General features: G+C 35.3%; 2 protein-coding genes across 2 annotated transcripts; both read right to left on the bottom strand.

Annotated features, from left to right (window-relative positions):
- Nucleotides 1–6,950: 6,950 nt before the first annotated feature.
- On the bottom strand, nt 6,951–9,777 carry LOC130741148 (uncharacterized). The gene is made up of 6 exons (XM_057593960.1): nt 8,964–9,777; nt 8,567–8,802; nt 8,243–8,470; nt 7,556–8,045; nt 7,070–7,481; nt 6,951–6,981 (listed from the first exon to the last, which is right to left on the bottom strand). Exons 1-6 carry the CDS (start codon nt 9,775–9,777, stop codon nt 6,951–6,953), a joined length of 2,211 nt encoding a protein of 736 aa, XP_057449943.1.
- Nucleotides 9,778–12,847: 3,070 nt separating this feature from the next.
- On the bottom strand, nt 12,848–16,343 carry LOC130736308 (auxin transporter-like protein 3). The gene is made up of 8 exons (XM_057588153.1): nt 16,040–16,343; nt 15,750–15,935; nt 15,423–15,535; nt 15,150–15,333; nt 14,959–15,056; nt 14,413–14,620; nt 14,036–14,293; nt 12,848–13,311 (listed from the first exon to the last, which is right to left on the bottom strand). The coding sequence occupies exons 1-8, from the start codon at nt 16,193–16,195 to the stop codon at nt 13,117–13,119; spliced, it is 1,398 nt and encodes a 465-aa protein (XP_057444136.1). The 5' UTR covers nt 16,196–16,343; the 3' UTR covers nt 12,848–13,116.
- Nucleotides 16,344–20,092: the final 3,749 nt, after the last annotated feature.

The raw sequence follows: 20,092 nt of genomic DNA, 5'->3' as shown, positions 1-20,092 counted from the left end.
CGCACATGTGTTCCTTATCCAGCAGTGCTGTTCGTTGTGTTTGGCTTTGATAAATGGTTTGCAATCCAACAGCTCAAATCTGTATGAAAGAACTAAAAGGTCTAACTTGTAGCCTTTGGACGCTTGTATTTATCGTTTGCAAACCAATGTGGTAAGTAATCAAATTATACTAGTCTACTTTCGTTTGAATAATTATTCTTTCACATCTAAAAAATGAGGTGGAAAGAGATGAAGGAGGAGAGAGATAGGATTATAGGAATAAGAGAAAAAGTAAGAGAGAGAAAATATAAGATGTGATAGATAATAAAAGGAGAGAAATAAAAATAAAAATATGTGGAAATAAAGTGGAAAAAAAATGAGGTGTGAATATATCATTATTGCATGTTAAATTGAGTGAGAAAATCAAAACCTTCTTGAAAGGTAGGATAAGCTGTCATTCTGTTTGGCCTAGTTAAAGAGGGTTTTGCCTATTGTGAGCCACTTTTAAAAGAAATGCACGGTGGTACAGTAAGTGAAATTCAATTTAAGTCAAATATATTATATAATAATGGAGTAATTGCACTCACCTTTTTCTGAGGTTAATCATTATTGCACTGACATTCTCTCTATTAATTAACAAGACATTAACTACCCTTATTTTATTTGGAAACATTACACTAACATTCTTTAAAGTTTATCATTATGACACTGACCTCCTCTGAGATTTATCCTTTTAACACCCACCACCCCTGTATTTTTCAAACTGATACATGAAAGAGGGAAGGTCAATGTATTTTGCAAACTACAGAGGAGGTTAGTGTAATTATATCAAACCTCATATGAGGTGAGGGCAATTACCCCTATAATAATTATTGGTTGTGATTTAACTTGTTAATTTACCCAAATATCCTTGTCCTTTCTCTCCCTTAACCATTCCTATTTCAACAACAGTGGAATATTGCCGCCGCCACCCTCTTTCGCGGCATGTAATGAAAATCAAAAGGAGAGATCTGAACATCACTTCACTTCTCACCTTTCCTCCCATGAATTACCGAAAACCCCCAAATCGCAACCCTAATGGTTACAATTTTTTGTGGATCTGGTTCTGGGGTTTTGTGGGTTCTAGTGCTAGATTATGTGGAGAAGATTGTTAGATTGGGGTTGGCTTTCACAATGGTTGCAGGGAGTGGGTTTTTAGTGGCTGGATGGTGCTAGCAGATCGGGTTGCAGTGATGATGGATATGAAGGTGGTGAGTTTTTCTCGTAAGATTTGTGGGTTGGGGTGCGTGCGGGGTTTAGCTGCGAGTGGTTATGAAGGTAGAAGGAGTGGACGGGGGAGATGAAAAGGAAGGTGGTCCTGGAACCCCTTCGACGTCGCTCGTCTTCCGGATCTGGGTTGCAAGGCTTCTTCCAAATCTGGGTTACAAGGCTTCGATTGCATGGTTGCAGAGCTTCTTCGGTTTTAGGGGGTTGAAGAGCTTCTTCGATTGTAGGTCTGCAACATCGTATGATTCATGATGTTGCTGATGGAGAAGTGGGTTGAGGAGAAGGAGAAACATGGAAAAAATTGTGGAAAATGTGACATTTTTGTCTTATCACCCAAAATTGAAATTTGGACAACCGTGAGCCAAAATAAAAAAAATTCACCGTAGAGCCAGTCACTCAGAGTGATTTTCAAGTCACTAAACTAGATAAAAAATTGTACTTCGTCCGTTCCTTGATGTAAGAACCAAGCAACCACTTCATACCTTTTAAGAAATTTAGTTAATCTAGATAATTGCATTAAATTTGTTCTAAATTTCTATCAATTTTCTAAAGTTACCCTCAACCCATTATTCTTAATTTTTATGCATCATTAATGCTATAACAAGTGAAAAGAGAGATAAATTCAATTAAATAAGGGTATTATTGTCTAAAAATAATTAATTCTCCATAAACTCTAAGTTTTTTCTAATAGAAAGGACCAAGTGCACTTTCAATTTGGTTCTTATAAATAGGAACGGAGGGAGTATATTTAAGTCAAGCTAAAAGGTGATAAATCAAGTTTTATCCTCCAAGCTATGGATGTTTGTGGTCTCAGTTACAAAGAGATATTTGTTGGTTCAGATTTGATATTAAACTAATTACGATGTGTTGTGTTATAGATATCCTTATTGGTTGGGTGTTTGATAAAGTTTCTTTTGAGCATATTGAGTCATATTTTATAACATAATCACTCAATTAGAGATTTGATTAAATTTATAAAAATAACTAAACTCAAGAGTTGAGGATTACATGTATAAATGTTATCTATTTCATATATCTAATTTAATGCGTGGCTTCTAATACACCCCCTCATGCGCTAGCTCAAAAATTGGGGTTGTTTTACTCTTAGGAGGATTATCTATATCATATCTCTAGGCAATGTGTGGCTTCTAGCGCACCCCCTCATGTCCAGTGTTGAGAAATTTAGAGCGTGAGATTTGCATGACTTAACATCTATAGAGTGGCCCACATATACCATGTTTGAATTTGATGCTTACTGAACCCAAAATTTAGTTCAAGAATTTGATTATTTTACTTTATAAAAATTATCTATTTTTTTTTATCTATGTTATATTTCTAATCAATGTGAGACTTTTAACCATAATTCCAATTAATAAGTTTTTACGATAAACTTAACGAATAAATGTTTGAGAGAAGGCCAACTTAACTTGACAGAAGGCCATATATATGCTACCTTCTTTAATATATAAGTGCTCTTCTTACCTTACTTTACCTTATCCTCCTCATATAATATATCTGCTCCTAGATCCTATATACAGAACCATCATTTTTCTTTTCTAAAGTGACTTTTTATTGCACACTAGTCCACACCCATTGCTGCTTGCTGATTGGATGGTTGGTCAAAAGCAAACACCAACTCTCTAGAATCACTTGATTCAGTGATCTGTTTTTGTGGCCACGAGAAAATTAACTGAGACACTCTATGAGACCTACTTGCCAATCCTTCACATGTTGTTAAGAACATACAAATGATACAATCACTACCCCCATTTGTATTATAGGACAAAATTTTAAGTTGCCATTCCACTTAGTCTTTAATCTAAACAATACAACTTTGGGCCTTGCATTCCCTTTCTCTAGCCGTCTCTGCTTAGGAGTTTAATGCATACTCATGATGACACTTTATTTTCGGTAAAATTAGATCGATATTGAGAAATATCATCACTTTATCAAAACTCGAGTTGAAAAGTGTAATTTGAGCATCACATGTGGATAGGTTGCTGTCTAAGCTTTTATTCACGTTGTAGCCATTTTACTTTCCATATAACTTTAGCCTTTGGGCACGAAACCAAGGACGATATGGCACGCCCACCAGTAGTAGGGTTCATATCATTTCCTGTCTAGGCTCATTTGGTTCAATGTAGTAAGGGTCTTAAGAAAAGGAAAAGAAAATTTAATTTTAGTTGTGTACTTCGTGGATATTGGATTGATTTTTTTGTTGTGTTTAGTGGCAGAGCTTCTTCGTGGCTGGCCTAAGAGTGCGGTGGTGCTGGCCTCAAGCATATGCAGAATATCTGTAGAAGACACTTTGATGCTCAAGTTAGTGGAGCAAAATGAGAATATTCAAGTCTAAGAAGATCAAACTCAAAAAATGATAAAAACGAATAGAATGTTACATAAATGAATGACTACAAAAAATAAATGTTACATAAATGAATGAAGAAATCTTCATAGATAATTGCAGTGTCCATGTTCAGAGTCTCTGCAAGTATAGAGGAAGTCCTTTAAGTGAAGCTTCTGAGTGTACGATTGGATTGGTTCCGTTTTTCTTAAGGAGTTTATCTCGACCCTTAAGATCGCTTTGACACTCTTTGTCAGTTAAGTCGAGTAGTTTGTTCCTGAATCAAGTCGTGCTGACCGCCCTTATGGTGTCCTCTTAAGAGCATACATTTGTGAGCTGACCGTAACGCCTTTGTGATGTATGACTTAAGAGCCGACCGGACCAAGTCATAATGGCATTATGACTTTGAAGTTAGATATATAAAAATCTTATGATAGAGTTTAGTGGTCTTTTTTACAAAGTGTGTTTATGCAGATAAGTTTCCCTAAGAATTGGGTGTCTTTGATTATCTTTTTTAGAAAGCAAAATATATATAGATGAGGAATATGGAAAAGAATACACAGCTGGGAACAAAGCCATCAAAGTCGAGGACAACCCAAAAAAAAAACTTACTCAGCAAAACATCCACACAAGAAGAGAGAATATCGACCCCCAAGTCAAAAAAACACTAAAAAGCCAAAACAGAAAAATCACAAACAAATTGGTACCAAAACAAAACCAATACCAAAGAACCACACAATACACAAAAAACTAGCCACAATTCTACCTCTGTGGGGAAAAAAACAAGAGTAGCTACAACCTCCTCGACGGAACAAAAGTAACCAAAATCCACCTCCTACCCTAAGAATACCTATGTGAAGTAATCTGGGCCACAATTTGGTTGATGGCAACAACGTCTGCACAATAGTACACCATGTCAAAACTTCTCCTCATCTGTACAATTATAACCAAAATCTTTGATTATTAGTCGTGTATCAACAGTAAATTTTTCTATTATGTTTAATGGTAACCTGTAAATGCCTTTTGATCCTCATAGGGGTCGCTTTAACAGAATCAACGCTCACTATATTTATTCATCATGTGGGTACCTTTTTTGCTTAATTTGATTCATTGAGCTATTATTTATTCTTACCTTCGTGAATTTGATGTACATGAACTACTTCTAATATCTCTCACTTGTTGTTCATAGATGACTACATTATCTTTCCCGAACCAACTGTACTTCTAATAATCATGCCTTTTATCAATGTGTTAAAGGAATTCTTGCTTCTTATGAACAAGCCTTTAGTCAAACCATCAATCTTGACAAACCAATACTCTACTGTAGTAGAAATGTTCCAAGTATTGGATTCAATGAGCATAGACATTGGCAATGCAGTATTATGATAAATATTTGGGTCCTCCCGCTATCATTGGCAAATTCAAGGCTCAAATTTTTTATTTTGTAAAGGAGAGGATTTGGAACAAGTTAAAAGGGAGGTAGGAGAGATCTTTTTCCCTAGCGGGGAGGGAAGTTTTAGTCAAGGCGATGGCTCAAGCAATCTTAGCTTGCACCATGTCTTGTTTTTCTTTGTCATATAGTATTTGATCATAAATAAAAGGCATGATTATTAAGTTTTATTTACAAGGGGATGTCTCTAAGAGGAGTACTCATTGGCTTAAATAAGAGAAGCTATGTCAACATTCTAAACGGGATTGGGTCATGGATTTCATGTATTTAGAGCTTTTACCATTACTCTTGTTGGAAAAAAAATGGTGGAGGACTTTGTCCCTCGCGAACTCTTTGCATAGTCGAGATTTTAAAGATGTATACTTTCCTTATTGGAGTCTTCTTGAGAGTAAAATGGGGTGTAGACCAAGCTACAAAGGGTCTGTTGGAGCAGCGGAAGTATAGTAGTGGAAAGTATAGGAGAAAACTTGAACTTTTTATTTTTTTGATTTTCTTAATGAAGAACTTACAATGCTTCTCTATTAATACTAGTGAATAGAGAAGACAAAAAGTTGTAACTTATGCAACTACATAAAAGACATTAAGCTCTAACATTATTATGTTTGTAACCACCAAGCATTAATATGCTTGTAACCCCTAAGAAATGCATAAAGACACTTAAACAAAATGTAACCAACAATTACAAATTAACTTATCATTTAACACCCCCTCTTAATTTGTAATCATCATAGAATCCTTGAATTTCTGAAGCTTCTCAAAAGACACCGGTTTGGTAAGAACATCTGCAGGTTGTTCTCCGGTATTAAAATCCAGGTAAATTTCCTTCTTTAGCACCATGTCACGAATGTAATTGTGACGCAACTCAATGTGCTTTGACCTTCCATGAAAAACTGGGTTCTTGGACATTGTTATTGCAGATTGGTTGTCACAAAAAATAGGAGTAGGATCTTCAACCATTTGTTGCAAGTCACACAAAATTCTTCTTAGCCAAATAGCCTCACGGGTGGCTTCATTTGTTGAAATAAATTCAGCTTCAGCTGATGATAAAGCAATTGAGTTTTGCTTTTTAGAACTCTATCAGATAGGCTTAGAGCCAAGACAAAAAACATAGGTTGATGTGCTCTTTCGATCACATATTCAACAATCTAAATAGGCTACGACACTATCTGTATATCCAACAAGCTTGTTGTCTTCTTCTTTCACATATTTGATCCCAAGCTTCTTAGTTCCTCAAAGATAGCGGAGAATCCTCTTGGCTGCTGCAAAATGAAGCTTACTTGGTTCATTCATAAATCTGGAAACCAAACTAACTGAATGCACTATATCTGGCCTTGTATTAGTGAGATAAATTAAGGAACCAACAAGACTTCTATAGATTTTGGGATATGATTTTTCTGCACCATCATCCAGCTGAAGTTTCTCATTCAAGGTCATGGGAGTTGGAGCTAGATTAGAATTCTCCATTCTGAATTTTTTAAGCATGTCTGAAACATATTTCTCTTGAGTGACAAAGATTTCCCCTTTTGATTGCTTCACTTGGATTCCAAGGAAATACTTCATCCATCCAAGATCTGTCATTTCATATTCTTTCATCATTGCCTCTCCTTAAAAGAGTCCACCATGTTAGCATTAGTCCCTGCATAAATCAAGTCATCAACATAAAGACAAACCATTAGAAAATCTTCTCCATTTTTCTTCACATAGAGAGATGGTTCAGATGGACTTCTCATGAATTCACTTCGCAAGAAATAAGCATCAATCTTACTATTCCATGCTCTTGGTGCTTGTTTGAGGTCATAAAGTGCTTTCTTCAGTTTGTAAACCTTTCCTTCTTCCCCCCTTGCTTCAAAACCTTGAGGTTGTTGAACATAGACTTCTTCTTCCAATTCACCATTAAGGAAGGCTGATTTAACATCAAGTTGAAAAACTTGCAACTCCATTTGAGCTGTAATGGCAAGCACAGTTCTGATTGTCTCCATACGCGCCACAGGAGCAAAGGTTCATTAAAATCAACGCCGAGCAATTGAGAATACCCCTTTGCTACCAATCTTGCTTTGTATTTTTGCACACTGCCATCTTCATTATATTTGGTCTTATAAACCCATTTCAAACCAATTGAATCTTTTCCTTTTGGAAGATCAACCAGCTGCCAAGTTTGGTTCTTTTCAATGCTCCTCATTTCATTATTCATAGCTTTCCTCCAAACATCTTCTTTTACAGCTTCATCAAAGAATTGTGGTTCACTTGCAAAAAACCACATATCGCAAGATTCATAAATTTCAGATAAAGAACGAAACTTTCTTGGAGGAGTTTCAGGATCTGAATCATCTTCATCAGTATCACTCCTTGATGGGCTAGCAACATCTTGAGGGGATTGTTCAAGAGGAGCAAGAGGTGCAAGTTCAACGAACCCATGATGAGCATCTCCATCTTCCCATTTCCATGCTGCACTTTCATAAAAAAAAATACATCTCTTGAAAGCACCAATTGATTAGTCATTGGATTATAAAGACTATAACCTTTTGAATCATCACTATATCCAATGAAATTAAGTTTCTCACTTTTCTCATCAAATTTTTCTCTCTTTTGAGAAGGAATGAGAGAATAAGCAATACAACCAAAGACTTTAAGTTGACTTACAATTGACTTTCTTCCATGCCATGCTTCAAAAGGTGTTTTGTTTTGGACCGCCTTTGTAGGAGATCTATTTAGGATGTATGCAGCACTACTAACAGCTTCAGCCCATAATTTGTTTGGAAGCTCCTTTCCTTTTAACATGCTCCTTGCCATTTCCACAATTGTGCGATTTTTTCTTTCTGCAACACCATTTTGTTGTGGTGTGTACCTGATTGTAAGTTGTCTTTGAATGCCTTGTTCCTTGCAATAGTTAAGAAATGACTTATGAATAAATTCTCCTCCGTGATCCGTTCGAAGAGTCTTTATCTCATAGCCACTTTGTTTCTCAGCAAAAGCTTTAAAGTGCAGGAACATAGTAAAAGCCTCGGATTTCTGCTCAAGAAAATAAAGTCATATCATTCTGGTATAATCATCAACAAAGAGCAGAAAATACATTTTGTTACCCAGTGAAATAGTTCTTGCTGGGCCACAAATATCTGCATGCACCAACTCAAGAGGAGCTTGTTCTCTCCAAGCTGTTTTTGGAAAAGGAAGATGATGCATTTTTCCAAAAGCACAACCTTACAAACTTTATCATTCTTCTGAATTTCTGGAAGACCAACAACCATATTCTTCGGTTTCAATAATTGCAGACCTTTGACATTCAAATGACCATACCTCAAGTGCCAAAGATAAGAGTCATTTGGACTTTCAGTTTTGAAGGCAGCATATTGAAGGGAATTCATATTGAGAGGAAAAAGATTATTAAGAGTCTGCATCACAACAACAACTTGTGTTCCAGATATTTTATCAAAAATCTAACATTTATCATCATCAAAAATCAGCTTGTAACATTTTTTCATGATTTGTCCAACACTCAAAAGATTTTGAGAAATATTAGGAGAATAATGAACATCATCAATGACTTTTTTGTTACCTTCACTTGTGTGGATTGCTATGACACCTTTTCCTTGAATCTTCACTTCCTTCCCATCACCAAGTTCAACCACAGATGAGAAATTTTTATCCAAAACTTCAAATGCATTTTGGTTACCAGTTACGTGATTGCTGCAACCACTATCTAAATACCATTTCTCACCAGATTTTATATCATCAGTCACAGACAAGAACAACTTATATGTTTCATCTTCTGCAGAATAATTAATAGCATTTTTTTGCCATCATTTTCCCTTTTATGCCAACAATCCCTATCAGAATGATTATGAATTTTTCACCTAGTGCATTTGTAACGACAATTCTCATATTCATGACCATATTTCTTACAAACATAACAGTAAGAATCATAGTTACCAGAAGGTCTTTGCTGCCATGAGGAATCTCTTCTTCCTCTTCCTCTGTCACTGCTTTCAAATTGTCTGCCACCACGACCTCTGCTGGAAGGTTGTCCACGGTATTGACCTCCTTGCTGTGATTTGGAATTTTTGAAGTTCTGCTTTGCTTGAAAGACTTGCTCCGATGGCTGGTTGTTGTATTCGTTCACTCTTTGTTCATGAGCTTCTAAAGACCCCATAAGCTCATATTGAGTGAGCTTTGAGAGATCTTTTGTTTCTTCAATAACAGCAACAATGTGTTCAAATTTTTTAGGAAGACTCCGAAGAATCTTCTCAACCAGTTTCTTTTCAGATACATCATCTCCACAACTTTTTATTTGATTGGTTTTTTCAGCCACCTTTGAGAAAAATTCTTTGACTTTCTCACCTTCTTTCATTGTGAGATTTTCAAATTCACTCCACAGGTACTGCAACTTGATAGCAATCACCTTTGTTGATCCTTGAAATTCAGTCTTCAGTGTTTCCCATGCCTCTTTGGCTTTTTTAATACCAAACATTCTGGGATAAATGGCTTTGTTTACTCCTTGTTGGATAATCCTCAATGTTGTAGCATTTTTCTTCACATTCTCCTTGTATTCTTTCTCTTTGACATCAGTCCAGTCTGCTGTTTTTGGGTCTGGGCGCTCTTCATACTTTTCTTCAACCACATCCCATAGATCTTGAGAAAGAAAGATGGTCTCCATTTGTGAACTCCAGTAATCATAGTGTTCACCATTGAAAACTGGAATTTGACTTGTTGTATATGAGAAAACTGAATTTGTTGATGATGCCATGGTACTGTACCTAGAGCTCTTGATACCAAATTTGTTGGAGCAGCGGAAGTATAGTAGTGGAAAGTATAGGAGAAGACTTGAACTTTTTATTTTTCTGATTTTCTTAATGAAGAACTTACAATGCTTCTCTATTAATACTAGTGAATAGAGAAGACAAAAAGATGTAACTTATGCAACTGCATAAAAGACATTAACCTCTAACATTATTATGTTTGTAACCACCAAGCATTAATATGCTTGTAACCCCTAAGAAATGCATAAAGACATTTAAACAAAATGTAACCAACAATTACAAATTAACTTATCATTTAACAGGGTCTAGTATCCTTCGTTTCTGATTGGATTTTTAAAAAAGAGGGCATGTGGAAGATTAGTAATGTCTCTTGTGTCCATATCTGGAATAGTTAGATTCCACATGATTCTCCTCTTATTTACCATCAGGATGTGGTTGTTGTTGCGATGACTCAGTTTGTTTAAAGTTTGATTTCCCTCTTTTTCCGTGGACTAGAACTGTTCACTTATTTTCTTAGTTTTTTGTCCAGCAACTGCTTGGAACATTCTAGCTATCTCACTTCCTCTCCATCAGCAGGAGGATGTTTTATTTGGTCGTTTAATACGAATGGTCAATACTCGACGAAGTCAGGATATATGTGTTCATTCATCAAAACATAGGCACGTCCTTGGTGTCGTCGTCTTCAAATTTGATATTCTTGGAGGAAGACTTGGAATCTCAAGTTCTCCTATTATGCAAAGAACTCATACGACGTGCTTGCTTGGAGATTGTTTCGATCCATAGCAATCTTTGACTTCGTGGCATGAAGGTGGACCCTTTGTGTTGGGTTTGTTCTGAAGATCCTGAATTAGTCCAACGCACTCTTATTTTTTGTCTGCCAGCCAAGAGAATCTGGTTCACTTCTTCTGTAGGGCTACGACTTAATCAAAAACAACAATTTGTGGAATTTATGGGATCTTTTCTGTTGATGGCTAATGCGTATGCAATTCAAACATTCCTCACGATTTTATATTGCTTGTAGGAGCGGTATACTAAGGTTGTTTATCAACAACGATGCATTACGATGGAAGAGGTTTTACTGCGAACTGCTTCCTTTTGACCTCCTCCATGGATTTTGCGGGATCCTACTAGGCCAAGTGTCATGCTTCCTGCTTCTTGGATCGCCATCTCTTGGGGTCATTAAAGTTAATTTTGACGCTTCTTTTGATGGCGTAAAGATAGCATGCTTTAAGTTGGTCGTGCGTGACCATCTGGGCACAGTGTTGGTAGCTCCCACATCTTCTCCGCTAAAGGTTTTGCCACCAATGTTAGTTGATGCTCTTGAACTCCGGTGGGCGTTATCATTGGCTATTGATCTTTGCTTCCTTTCGGTGTGTTAATTTTGAGATGGATTGCTTATAGTTATTTTAGGTGTTGAGGAAGTCTTCTAGTGATAGTTCTTACCTTAGCACTATTGTGCGGGAATATTTATGTGATCTTGCAATAGATATTGGTATTTCTTTTGTTTATAGAAGTGATAATAGTGTCGTAGGTTTTCGTGTTATGAAATTTTTTCCTCCTGCAACTCTGTTGGTGTTGAATAGGCCCCTCCGAATATTCTGCGACTCTGTTTGGGTTGGGTAGATCCCTCCGAATATTCATTCTTATTAATTGATGGATTTCATTTTTAAAAATCCATGATTAAAATTCACGATTTAGTTTTCATAGCTTATACAATAAATTAGACGTCCTACGTCAACCTTGAAAATGGTAAGGATCCATTCAAATATCTTTGTTACCAATTTACACATGCCTAAAGATAATCTCAAACATTCAAACAAACACTAGGTCCCTTATAAAGGGCCCAAAAGGAGAAGACAATCACTAGTTGGCGAAATTAGAAACAGCTGTTTTGTTTATTATGGTTGTCATCTGGCATAACGCACAAGGAAGATATGCATATCAACTTAGGCAAAAGCCAATTTATGAGATAAGTGCCTGAATTGTACTGTGGAAGGGTAGGGATTGGTATGACGGCATAGCTTGTGGTCCATACCTAAAGTACTATTTAGATTTTGCATTTTTCATTTGCCTAATTTCTCACAGTACTTTCACCTTTCATAACAGCTAGGCAATCTATTTGAAGAAACCTACCAAGAGAGAAACTAAAGGACATTTGTAAATTTCACAAGCAAAGGATTTGGGATAAGATTCGGACATTAGATGATGAGATGATACCATAATCAGTGTGAAATTTCAAATTTGAGCTTGAAGCTAGCTTAGCTTTTCCAACACCATGCATGAGACTTCCATGTAAGTCATTGTCATTCTCCATCTTCTAACATGACTTTTCCATCATTAACAAATATCTCATAATAGTTGTATTTTTTTTTTGGTTGCAACATATGAATATGTCATTTTATGAATATGTATAAAAAAATTCAGTTTTTAAAAATAGAAAAAGATTGGAAAAAAAAATATATTCTAAAGATGTTTTCTGTCTCTCTATTTTTAGTTCTTAAGTTGTAAATCTTTCATGTTGAAAAGTATATCGTTCAAACAGTTTTTCTTTTCTTTTGTGAAAAACGGTTTTAAAATTTCATTCTTAAAACTTTTTTCAAATTTAGAAAATTGATAAAGGAATAAGCACTGAAATTCTGGTGAATAATAGATGAGGTCGGTATTGAAAATCCTATAATTTGTCTTGCCATAGTTATAATAATGTAATAATGTATAAATTGAACCTCATCTTTTCAATCTTTCCCTTTTAAATATACTCAACAAATTTTAGTGCAAGCAAAATACGATCAGCCAATTTTACACCACTCGTGTAATGTATGTTTGAATATTAAATTAGTGTAATATGAAAAGATTTTCATTTAAAAAAAAGGGTTTCGTTTATTTTTCATTTGGAAGTGAAGAATAATATCAATTTACACCAATACCAACCAGTATTCAAAAATGACCTTAGTTGTTTTTGTTAGATTAAGCTACATATAGCAAACTTAGAGAGTCTCAGCAAAAGTATTTTTCAGAAAAAAGGAGGGAACACAAAGCAAGTCCAGCATATGGAAGGTAGTTGCACAAGAGGAAATGATTAATCAGCACACGAAATTCTAACTATAAGTTGGTATTGGGGGTGGCTGTGATTGCCATCACACCTTTAGCTGACACAATCAACAGCACTAGGCTCGTTACATTAAAAAAATATAAAATGGGATAAAGGGGGATAAATAGAAAAAAGAACTCCGAAAAAATACAAATGCCAATCTCTTTAGTCATTTTTTTGTCAAATGCCAATCTCTTTACACACATGTAAGACCTTAAGAAACTAGGGAGATACTTCATTAGGCCTTGTGAGGGGGACACTGATAGCACTTGGCAAACAGCCCAAATGTGTTAACTTGGCGTATGAAATTAACCATGCTCGCCCATCCTCCCAACCCAAATCCCACCACCAAAACCCATACCACCACAAACACGTTCATGGAGTATAATCCTACCCACCCTCCTACAATTGATGGTGGTCTCTCCACAGCATTCTGTCAAGAAACAGAAAAAGAAAGATGTAACTAGGTTGGTACATGTAACCATATGAATACACACAAGCATACAGAAATTGGAAAATGCTTAGTGGACTCCCAAATTCGAATGAGAGAGGAAGAGAAGATAATTTAGTCATGAATGTTATTTATAATGTGATGTAATATCAAGAGAAAAATAGAGATAGAAAAAAAAAATTCAGATTTCTAAAGTAAAAGGTACGTAAGTACCCTGTCAAAATTGGATGACTCAGATTTAAATGTTTGATATTTTTTACAATCATCTCTTCAAACTTAAGTCACCGGATGTTAATCTGACGACGATCTTAATCTGACGCTTACAGAATTCGGGGACTGTAGTGAACTTAGGAAAGTTCAACTGTACTAAATCCAAATTTGAAAAAATGGGGGGATGCATCTTTTTGGTCATTGAATTTTTCTGAAATTCACTACAATCAAGGTTTCCTAATTGTCTGATAAAAATGGACGACTCAAATTTAAATGTATGATTTTAAGTATAGAATCTTCTCTTTAAACCAAAATCGCTAGGTCTTTAATCTAACAGTTATAAAATTCTGATCTAGTGAATTTAGGAAAATTCAAGTGCACTAGAACCAAATCCAAATTTAAAAATGAGGTGTTTGTTATGAACATACTTTTAAGGTGTTTAAGAATCGAAATTGATATAAATTTCTGAAACAAGTAGTAGTTCTGGGTGTCTAACCTCTCTAGCTGGTGCTGAAGCAAAGGTGACCATGTGTGCCAAGGCAGGGATAATGTAAACGGTGAAGCTGACAAGGAGAGATCCAACAGTTGAGTTAATGGGGCCAAAGAAAGGGAATATGATTGCTAAGAACCATATTGGAATCACCACAGGGAGTCTAGTCAAAGCTCTTTTCAACAAACTCTTGGTTTCATGCACCCCAAGGAATTTCTCCCACACAAAGTATAAAGGAGTGCAAGCAAATCCAAATGTTATGAACTGCAAAAAGCACCAACAAGCAAGTAATTTTAGATATGGTGTCAATTACAATTTGCCTAAGTTTCTACATGATAAAATAATATATGCACAACTAGAAGACTTAATTATAGATAATTTACCTGGTGAATGAGCATGAGAACGACAGCAGAATCTCTGAACCTTGTCTTAGGGAGCAATGAGAGTGCATTAGAATGTGTGAGAAGCATGTCTCCAAATGCCCAATAAACTGCTGCTGCTGATGGCAAAGTCAGAGTCAGCACGTATAGTGTTGCTATCAGATATATCATCTTAAACTTTTGTGGCTTCCACATTGCATGCATAATTTCCCTGCAATGTAAAATCATTACAGGCTTGTCAGATGCATATATAGCACAGGAAGATATATTGAACTTTTTACTGAGCATGTTGTCAATTTTATAATCTCAAATAGAGTTTGGATTAGCTTCTTTGTTCCCATAATCAATTCAAACACCTAGAAGCTACCCAGAAAAATTTATCTCAATAATCGATTTTGGTAATATTGAGAGATTTCCAAAGATGCACTGATAATCATTACACAGCTCTATATTAATTTTTATAAAATCATGTTAATAGTAAGGAAAAGAAACCCTTTTTATGTAGCTAAAATAAATGCAATGCAATTGAATTGGCTTTAGAGTCCTCACACTGTAACAGCATGTCCACCAAAAGTGTAGAGAATGTTGGTAGCCCCAGTGAAGTAGAGTACCAATTTGGTGGGCCCTGAGTGCTTCACCCCCTCAATCTTCAGAACCATAGAGATTAAAAAACACATAAGCCATGAAATATTTCATATTTACTTGTTGCATTCAATATATATGATTTACTTTTCTTTTACCTGTCCATGGGCAAGGGAGGCTATGGTCATGTACCATGCAGTGTAAGTGGTCATCACGAGTCCCAAGAATGACCAGATTCTGTAATTGTGGAAAGAAGGAATGAATACTGTTGTGGCACAGCAGGCTCCAAATATGTAAGTCCAAGTTCTCTTGTCCAAATTGTCATTTATGTAGTATATGTTACTGAAACATTTATTGTATTCAAAGAATATGTTAGCTCATAATGTATATATAAACAGATTATTTATTCAAAATAGTGATCTACTACCTACCTTGCACAGGCAATTAACTGAATTACTGATCCAAATAGAAGGAAAGTACAGTTGAAGAAGAGACCAAGATTCCTCCAGTGTTTGCCTAAAAGTCCATCAAGAACTTCAAACCACTGCATGCAAACAGTGAAAAGAAACAAGATTAGAAGAATCTAAAGTAAGAAATTGATTGATATCTTATAATTTTGATTAAGTCTAAATCTTCCTCAACAACTAGCTTACAGTTGAGGATTCCTCTCTCATTTATAAGAATTTATTAGGCCATATTTCTAGTCATGTGAGACTTTAACATGATATAATGGCAAGTAGAGAAGAAAGTATGATCACCTGAATAACATGGTTTCTAAAATCAACTTTTTCCCTCTCCTTTCTGGTTCTGTACTCAACATAGAGGACACTGATAAGGTAAGCAGTCCAGCTTCCCATGAGTCCATAAAAAAGTTGAAACAGAATCCCAGACAACATCCCCAGTTGTGAAAAGGAATATGGTAATGTTAGAAGCACTTGTGCAACCTGCATTAAATATTCCAACAATATTAAGCAAGTAAATCAATCATGTTAATTCCATATATGATCAAAGCAGTGATGATTAAGATTCATTCATGAGTAATTAGTACCTGATTAGAAGCACAGCTAAACCATGCATCATAGACAGAGCCACCATGCCAGAAAAACTTTGATAGTTTGCTAGCAGCAGACTTAGAATCCTCCTCTTCCCTCTCCATTTCTAAGTAATTTCCTGCAACCACAGTCTCAACCTTCTCAGAAGCCATTGTTATTTAGCTAGGCCTTTGGAGGAAGAAGACAAGAGACTAAGTGGCCAAAGATATAGGAATGAGGAGTGCTTCTTTTCACTACCCTCTCCTTCACTCTTTCAAGTTCATTCTTCTTATGCAGCTTCCCTTTCCTTATATAAACTTTTATGTGTCAGCAGAAAATGTGAATAATAATTCTCTCTCACCAATCACCAATGTGAAGGTTCAACCTCACCATCAGTTTTTTGGGCAGTGATGGGCCATAGTTAGCTGCAGTAATGCACGAGCGGCTGGCCCACCATTTGACTGTTCATTTCTTTAATCAGAAAGAGCCCATGCACATTGATTGATCATGAAGGTGGAAAAAGAGAGAAGTTTTATGCAGAGGGAAATTAGGAAAAAATTTAGAGTATGTGTGAGTGTTGAAGGTGTCTTTGTGGGGGAGACTAAGATCATGGAGTGAATCATTGCTCTCAAGAGGGGCTTAGTGCTAATCATGATTATTACCACACGAGTTCCAACTGGCTTTACCAAAAGAAAATTCTGGCAAATCCCTAGCTCCCTCTTTTCATTCACTTTTTTCCATTAGCTTAGCTATTTTAGATTATAAACATTATCAACTTTTTTATGTGAAGAGTTGGATCCGAGAACAAGCTATCTCTTCATATGGAACTTTTCTTTATTTACAGAACTCGAATATGAAAATATGTTTAAGTGAAATTAAACATGTCACGCTTGAATCAAGCACTTATTGGTAAGAGTTATCAAATATGATATATTTACATTCATTTTGTCTATCATCTCAATTTCACTTTTTTTTTTTTCATATTGTCTTCATATCTCTCATTTGTCTCTCTCTTTCTTTTCTTTCTTTCTTACTCTAACTGTAAGTAGAAATGAGGTGTATATATAAAGTTATTTCGGCCATGGATGTAGTGGTATGTGTGATGTGTTACAAACAAGCATTTGAAAATTTAAATTTATGGACCAAAAGAAAATTCAATTTTACTGCTTCTACTTGAAAGGAAATTCTGCCATTAGGTAAGACTCTTTGATTGGAAGTTTTCAAGCATGTAATAAAACACTTGGTTTTTATATTTCAACATGAATTTCCAATGAGTATTTTGATAAGTTTTTGCATGAAATCATGAATAATAAAGGAATTTCTTTTAATATTTAGGTTAGGTGAGATATCTTCATCTTCTGGTCAAAAAAGATATGATAAAAAGAGAAATGGAAAGCAGAAAGCATCCTGACATGGGCGTTATATCAGATTTGATTAGTAATTTCAGGTTCAGAATGACCCAACGCCCTACCAAGTTCCAACCCATTAGGCCCAGTCTAAGAGACTTGTTGGATCATTGAATGGTATGACCTCTTTTAGTTAAAAAAAAAGCCTTTTCCTTTCCTTTTTCTCATGTTAAAAGCTCAAAGAATGCATAATTTGTTGCTGGAGTTAATTAACTTTATATCAGAGCCTTTCTTCCAAAATAAATTAAAGAACCTTTTATCCAAAGTTGAAAAGACTTATGGGAGTTTCTTTTAATTTGGCATGTGTCCTCATCTTCATCTGTTTGTCAAATTGTAGTTCCACTAAATAACTTTTTTGGAATTAAACTTGTGTTATTGTTTTTAAGAGGTCTAGCTTGTTGTTGATACTTATTGGAGGTAATTAAAATAAAATGTTAATTTATTTCATAATTAATAATTTAGTTAATCAGTCACATGCTAAGAACAAAATTGATATTTTGGGAAATTTAAAAACATTTATGAACTAAACACATATGTTCATAATATTTTAACATCTTATCAAATTCTAATTTAATTAGAATTAAAAAATATTAAAATATCAACATAATAAGTGATAATATATATGATTATATCAGTTATTATGCATTATCGTTCTCCTTAAACACTGGGGTACTCAAGCTCGGTGGTTAAATAAATTATCAAGCACATACCTTGAATTAGGGTTAAAGTGAAGATGTATTTCTCTTAATTCCTCTTGTCCTTTTTATATTCATGACCTCTAGGATTATTTGTGGTTCTGTTATATGTTATTATGTCCATGGTCTATTAGTTACTTCTTTCGTATCATAATTTCTTTTATAATCCTAATTACGGTAAAACAATCCAACTCTACCAAAAAGATGGGGTTCAGCCCCTCCATTTAACAAAAAAAACTTTGTACCAAAAGAAATCTATAAAAGAAGTGAACAAAGATTGGATGGTCATTTTCAGTGAATGAAACTTGATTTTGATGGTGATGGCATTGAATGATAGTCAGGTTCTACCATACATTGCATATGGGAGAGGCATGAGAAGGTCGCTGGCTTCTTGCTTGATGACTCAGATTACATCGATTAAGGACCAATACCAAAAGGTTAAAAAGCAATGAAATACCCCACTTTGACTTAAGTGTCTGCAAATTGCAATGCACACATCAACTTTTCCTTCCTTCAATTCTATGTTATCTTCAATCGGATTATTTTCTTTTGATTGCACGCGGAAAAAATTAAAAAAAAAAAAAAAAAAGCCAGTGTCAGCCTCAAGGCAGGAGGCACTGCTCACTAGATGATAACATGTGTAATTTTAAAATTGCCAAGCATGTAATGATAATTAAGACCATGTTTGTAGGGGTTTATGTCTTAGAACAAATTCTGGTAATAAGAAACTACTCACACAAGTTTCTCAATTTCACGTTTGAAATATTTTAAAATCATTTATTATTTCATAAAGGTTACTATAAGTAGCTCATTTCAGAAGCAGTTCTTTTCAAATGTGAAAACCTAGCTTATTTAGTTTGCAAAATACACTCACTCATTGAGATCTGAAAATTTTAAACTTGGCATGATGAATTTTCAAGGCTAATCATCAAATTAGTATTCTTGGTGGCTTAGACATGGACATCGATGCTTGGAGCTACGGGTCCTCCAACCAAGCAACACTCAATGTAGCATGCTCATGCACTGTAGTTGCTAGATCCGAAGGGAAGCTAGAAGTGCGTATACGGAAAAAGATTTTCAACTCCCTTTGGTAATGATTTGCATGGGATTGCACCTTTGATATAGATAGACATTTTAATTTAGCTTAATTCCACTTTTTATCCTTGATTTATTTTTTTTAAAACAAAAGTCATTATATTGAAAGAGGTAAAAAGCTTGGGAATAATCTCTCCCAAACAAAGAGTACTGATACCATTGTGCGATTTCGATTTCACTCTTTTAAAACGAGCATCCCTCATATTTGTGTCGTCAACAGTTTTAATTCATCTGTTAATATTCTGTCTAAAATGTAAAAGAAGTGAGTGATGTGACCATCATTAATTGAGTTGGCACTCCAACAAAATATCACGTACTAATTTAGAAAATTAATTTAATTTATTAAAAAATAATAAAACATAACTTTTTTTTTTTAAAAAAAAACTCAATCTCCCTCACGCTTCCGCCCCCCCCCCCCTCCCCTTTCTCTTTTCTTCTTCATCTCCTCCCTCACGCTTTCATCTTCAGCAAACCCAGAACCCAACCTTCTTCTTCCTCATTTCCAGAGAGTGAAAATGTGGTTGGGGATGGGGGTGGTGGCGTGCTGTGAAGAATTAGACGATCAAGATGGGTTGAGGGTGGTGATCTTGGGGACACTGAAGATGGGGTTGGTGCGTTGTAATTTTTTTGTGTGCATAATTAAGAATTTCCTTATCATTCGTGATTTCATTTTCTCTTATATTATTTTTCTAAGCTTCCTATTTCTCTTGACTTGACTTGAACGTCGCAGTGCATTTTGAAGATACTTCCCTTGAGTGGATTTTCATTGTTTCATAGTGCTCACAACTGCATTCACAACCTTGCACCACCACATTGGTTCAGAGTTGCTTCACATTCAGATTCTAGAAGAAAAAATTGGAGATTTCTCATGGAG

The sequence above is a fragment of the Lotus japonicus genome, chromosome 1 (genome assembly GCF_012489685.1).
Source record: "Lotus japonicus ecotype B-129 chromosome 1, LjGifu_v1.2".
Lineage (NCBI taxonomy): Eukaryota > Viridiplantae > Streptophyta > Magnoliopsida > Fabales > Fabaceae > Lotus > Lotus japonicus.
Note: the sequence above shows the minus strand (reverse complement) of the source record. Positions and strands in the feature narration are given on the sequence as shown.

Bases quoted from the DNA above. Each gene is read 5' to 3' on its own strand.
- LOC130736308 (XM_057588153.1), bottom strand. From the start codon at position 16,195: ATGGCTTCTGAGAAGGTTGAGACTGTGGTTGCAGGAAATTACTTAGAA. The intron at 15,536-15,749 runs GTGATCATACTT...GTTTGCATGCAG, and splicing joins TTAGAAACCATGTTATTCAG to TGGTTTGAAGTTCTTGATGG. The intron at 13,312-14,035 runs GTTAGACACCCA...GTTTCTTGACAG, and splicing joins CTTCAGCACCAGCTAGAGAG to AATGCTGTGGAGAGACCACC.
- LOC130741148 (XM_057593960.1), bottom strand. From the start codon at position 9,777: ATGGCATCATCAACAAATTCAGTTTTCTCATATACAACAAGTCAAATT. The intron at 8,046-8,242 runs GTTTGTAAGGTT...TTTCTTGAGCAG, and splicing joins AAATTCAGAAGAATGATAAA to AAATCCGAGGCTTTTACTAT. The intron at 6,982-7,069 runs GTATTCTCAATT...TTGCCATTACAG, and splicing joins GCAAGATTGGTAGCAAAGGG to CTCAAATGGAGTTGCAAGTT.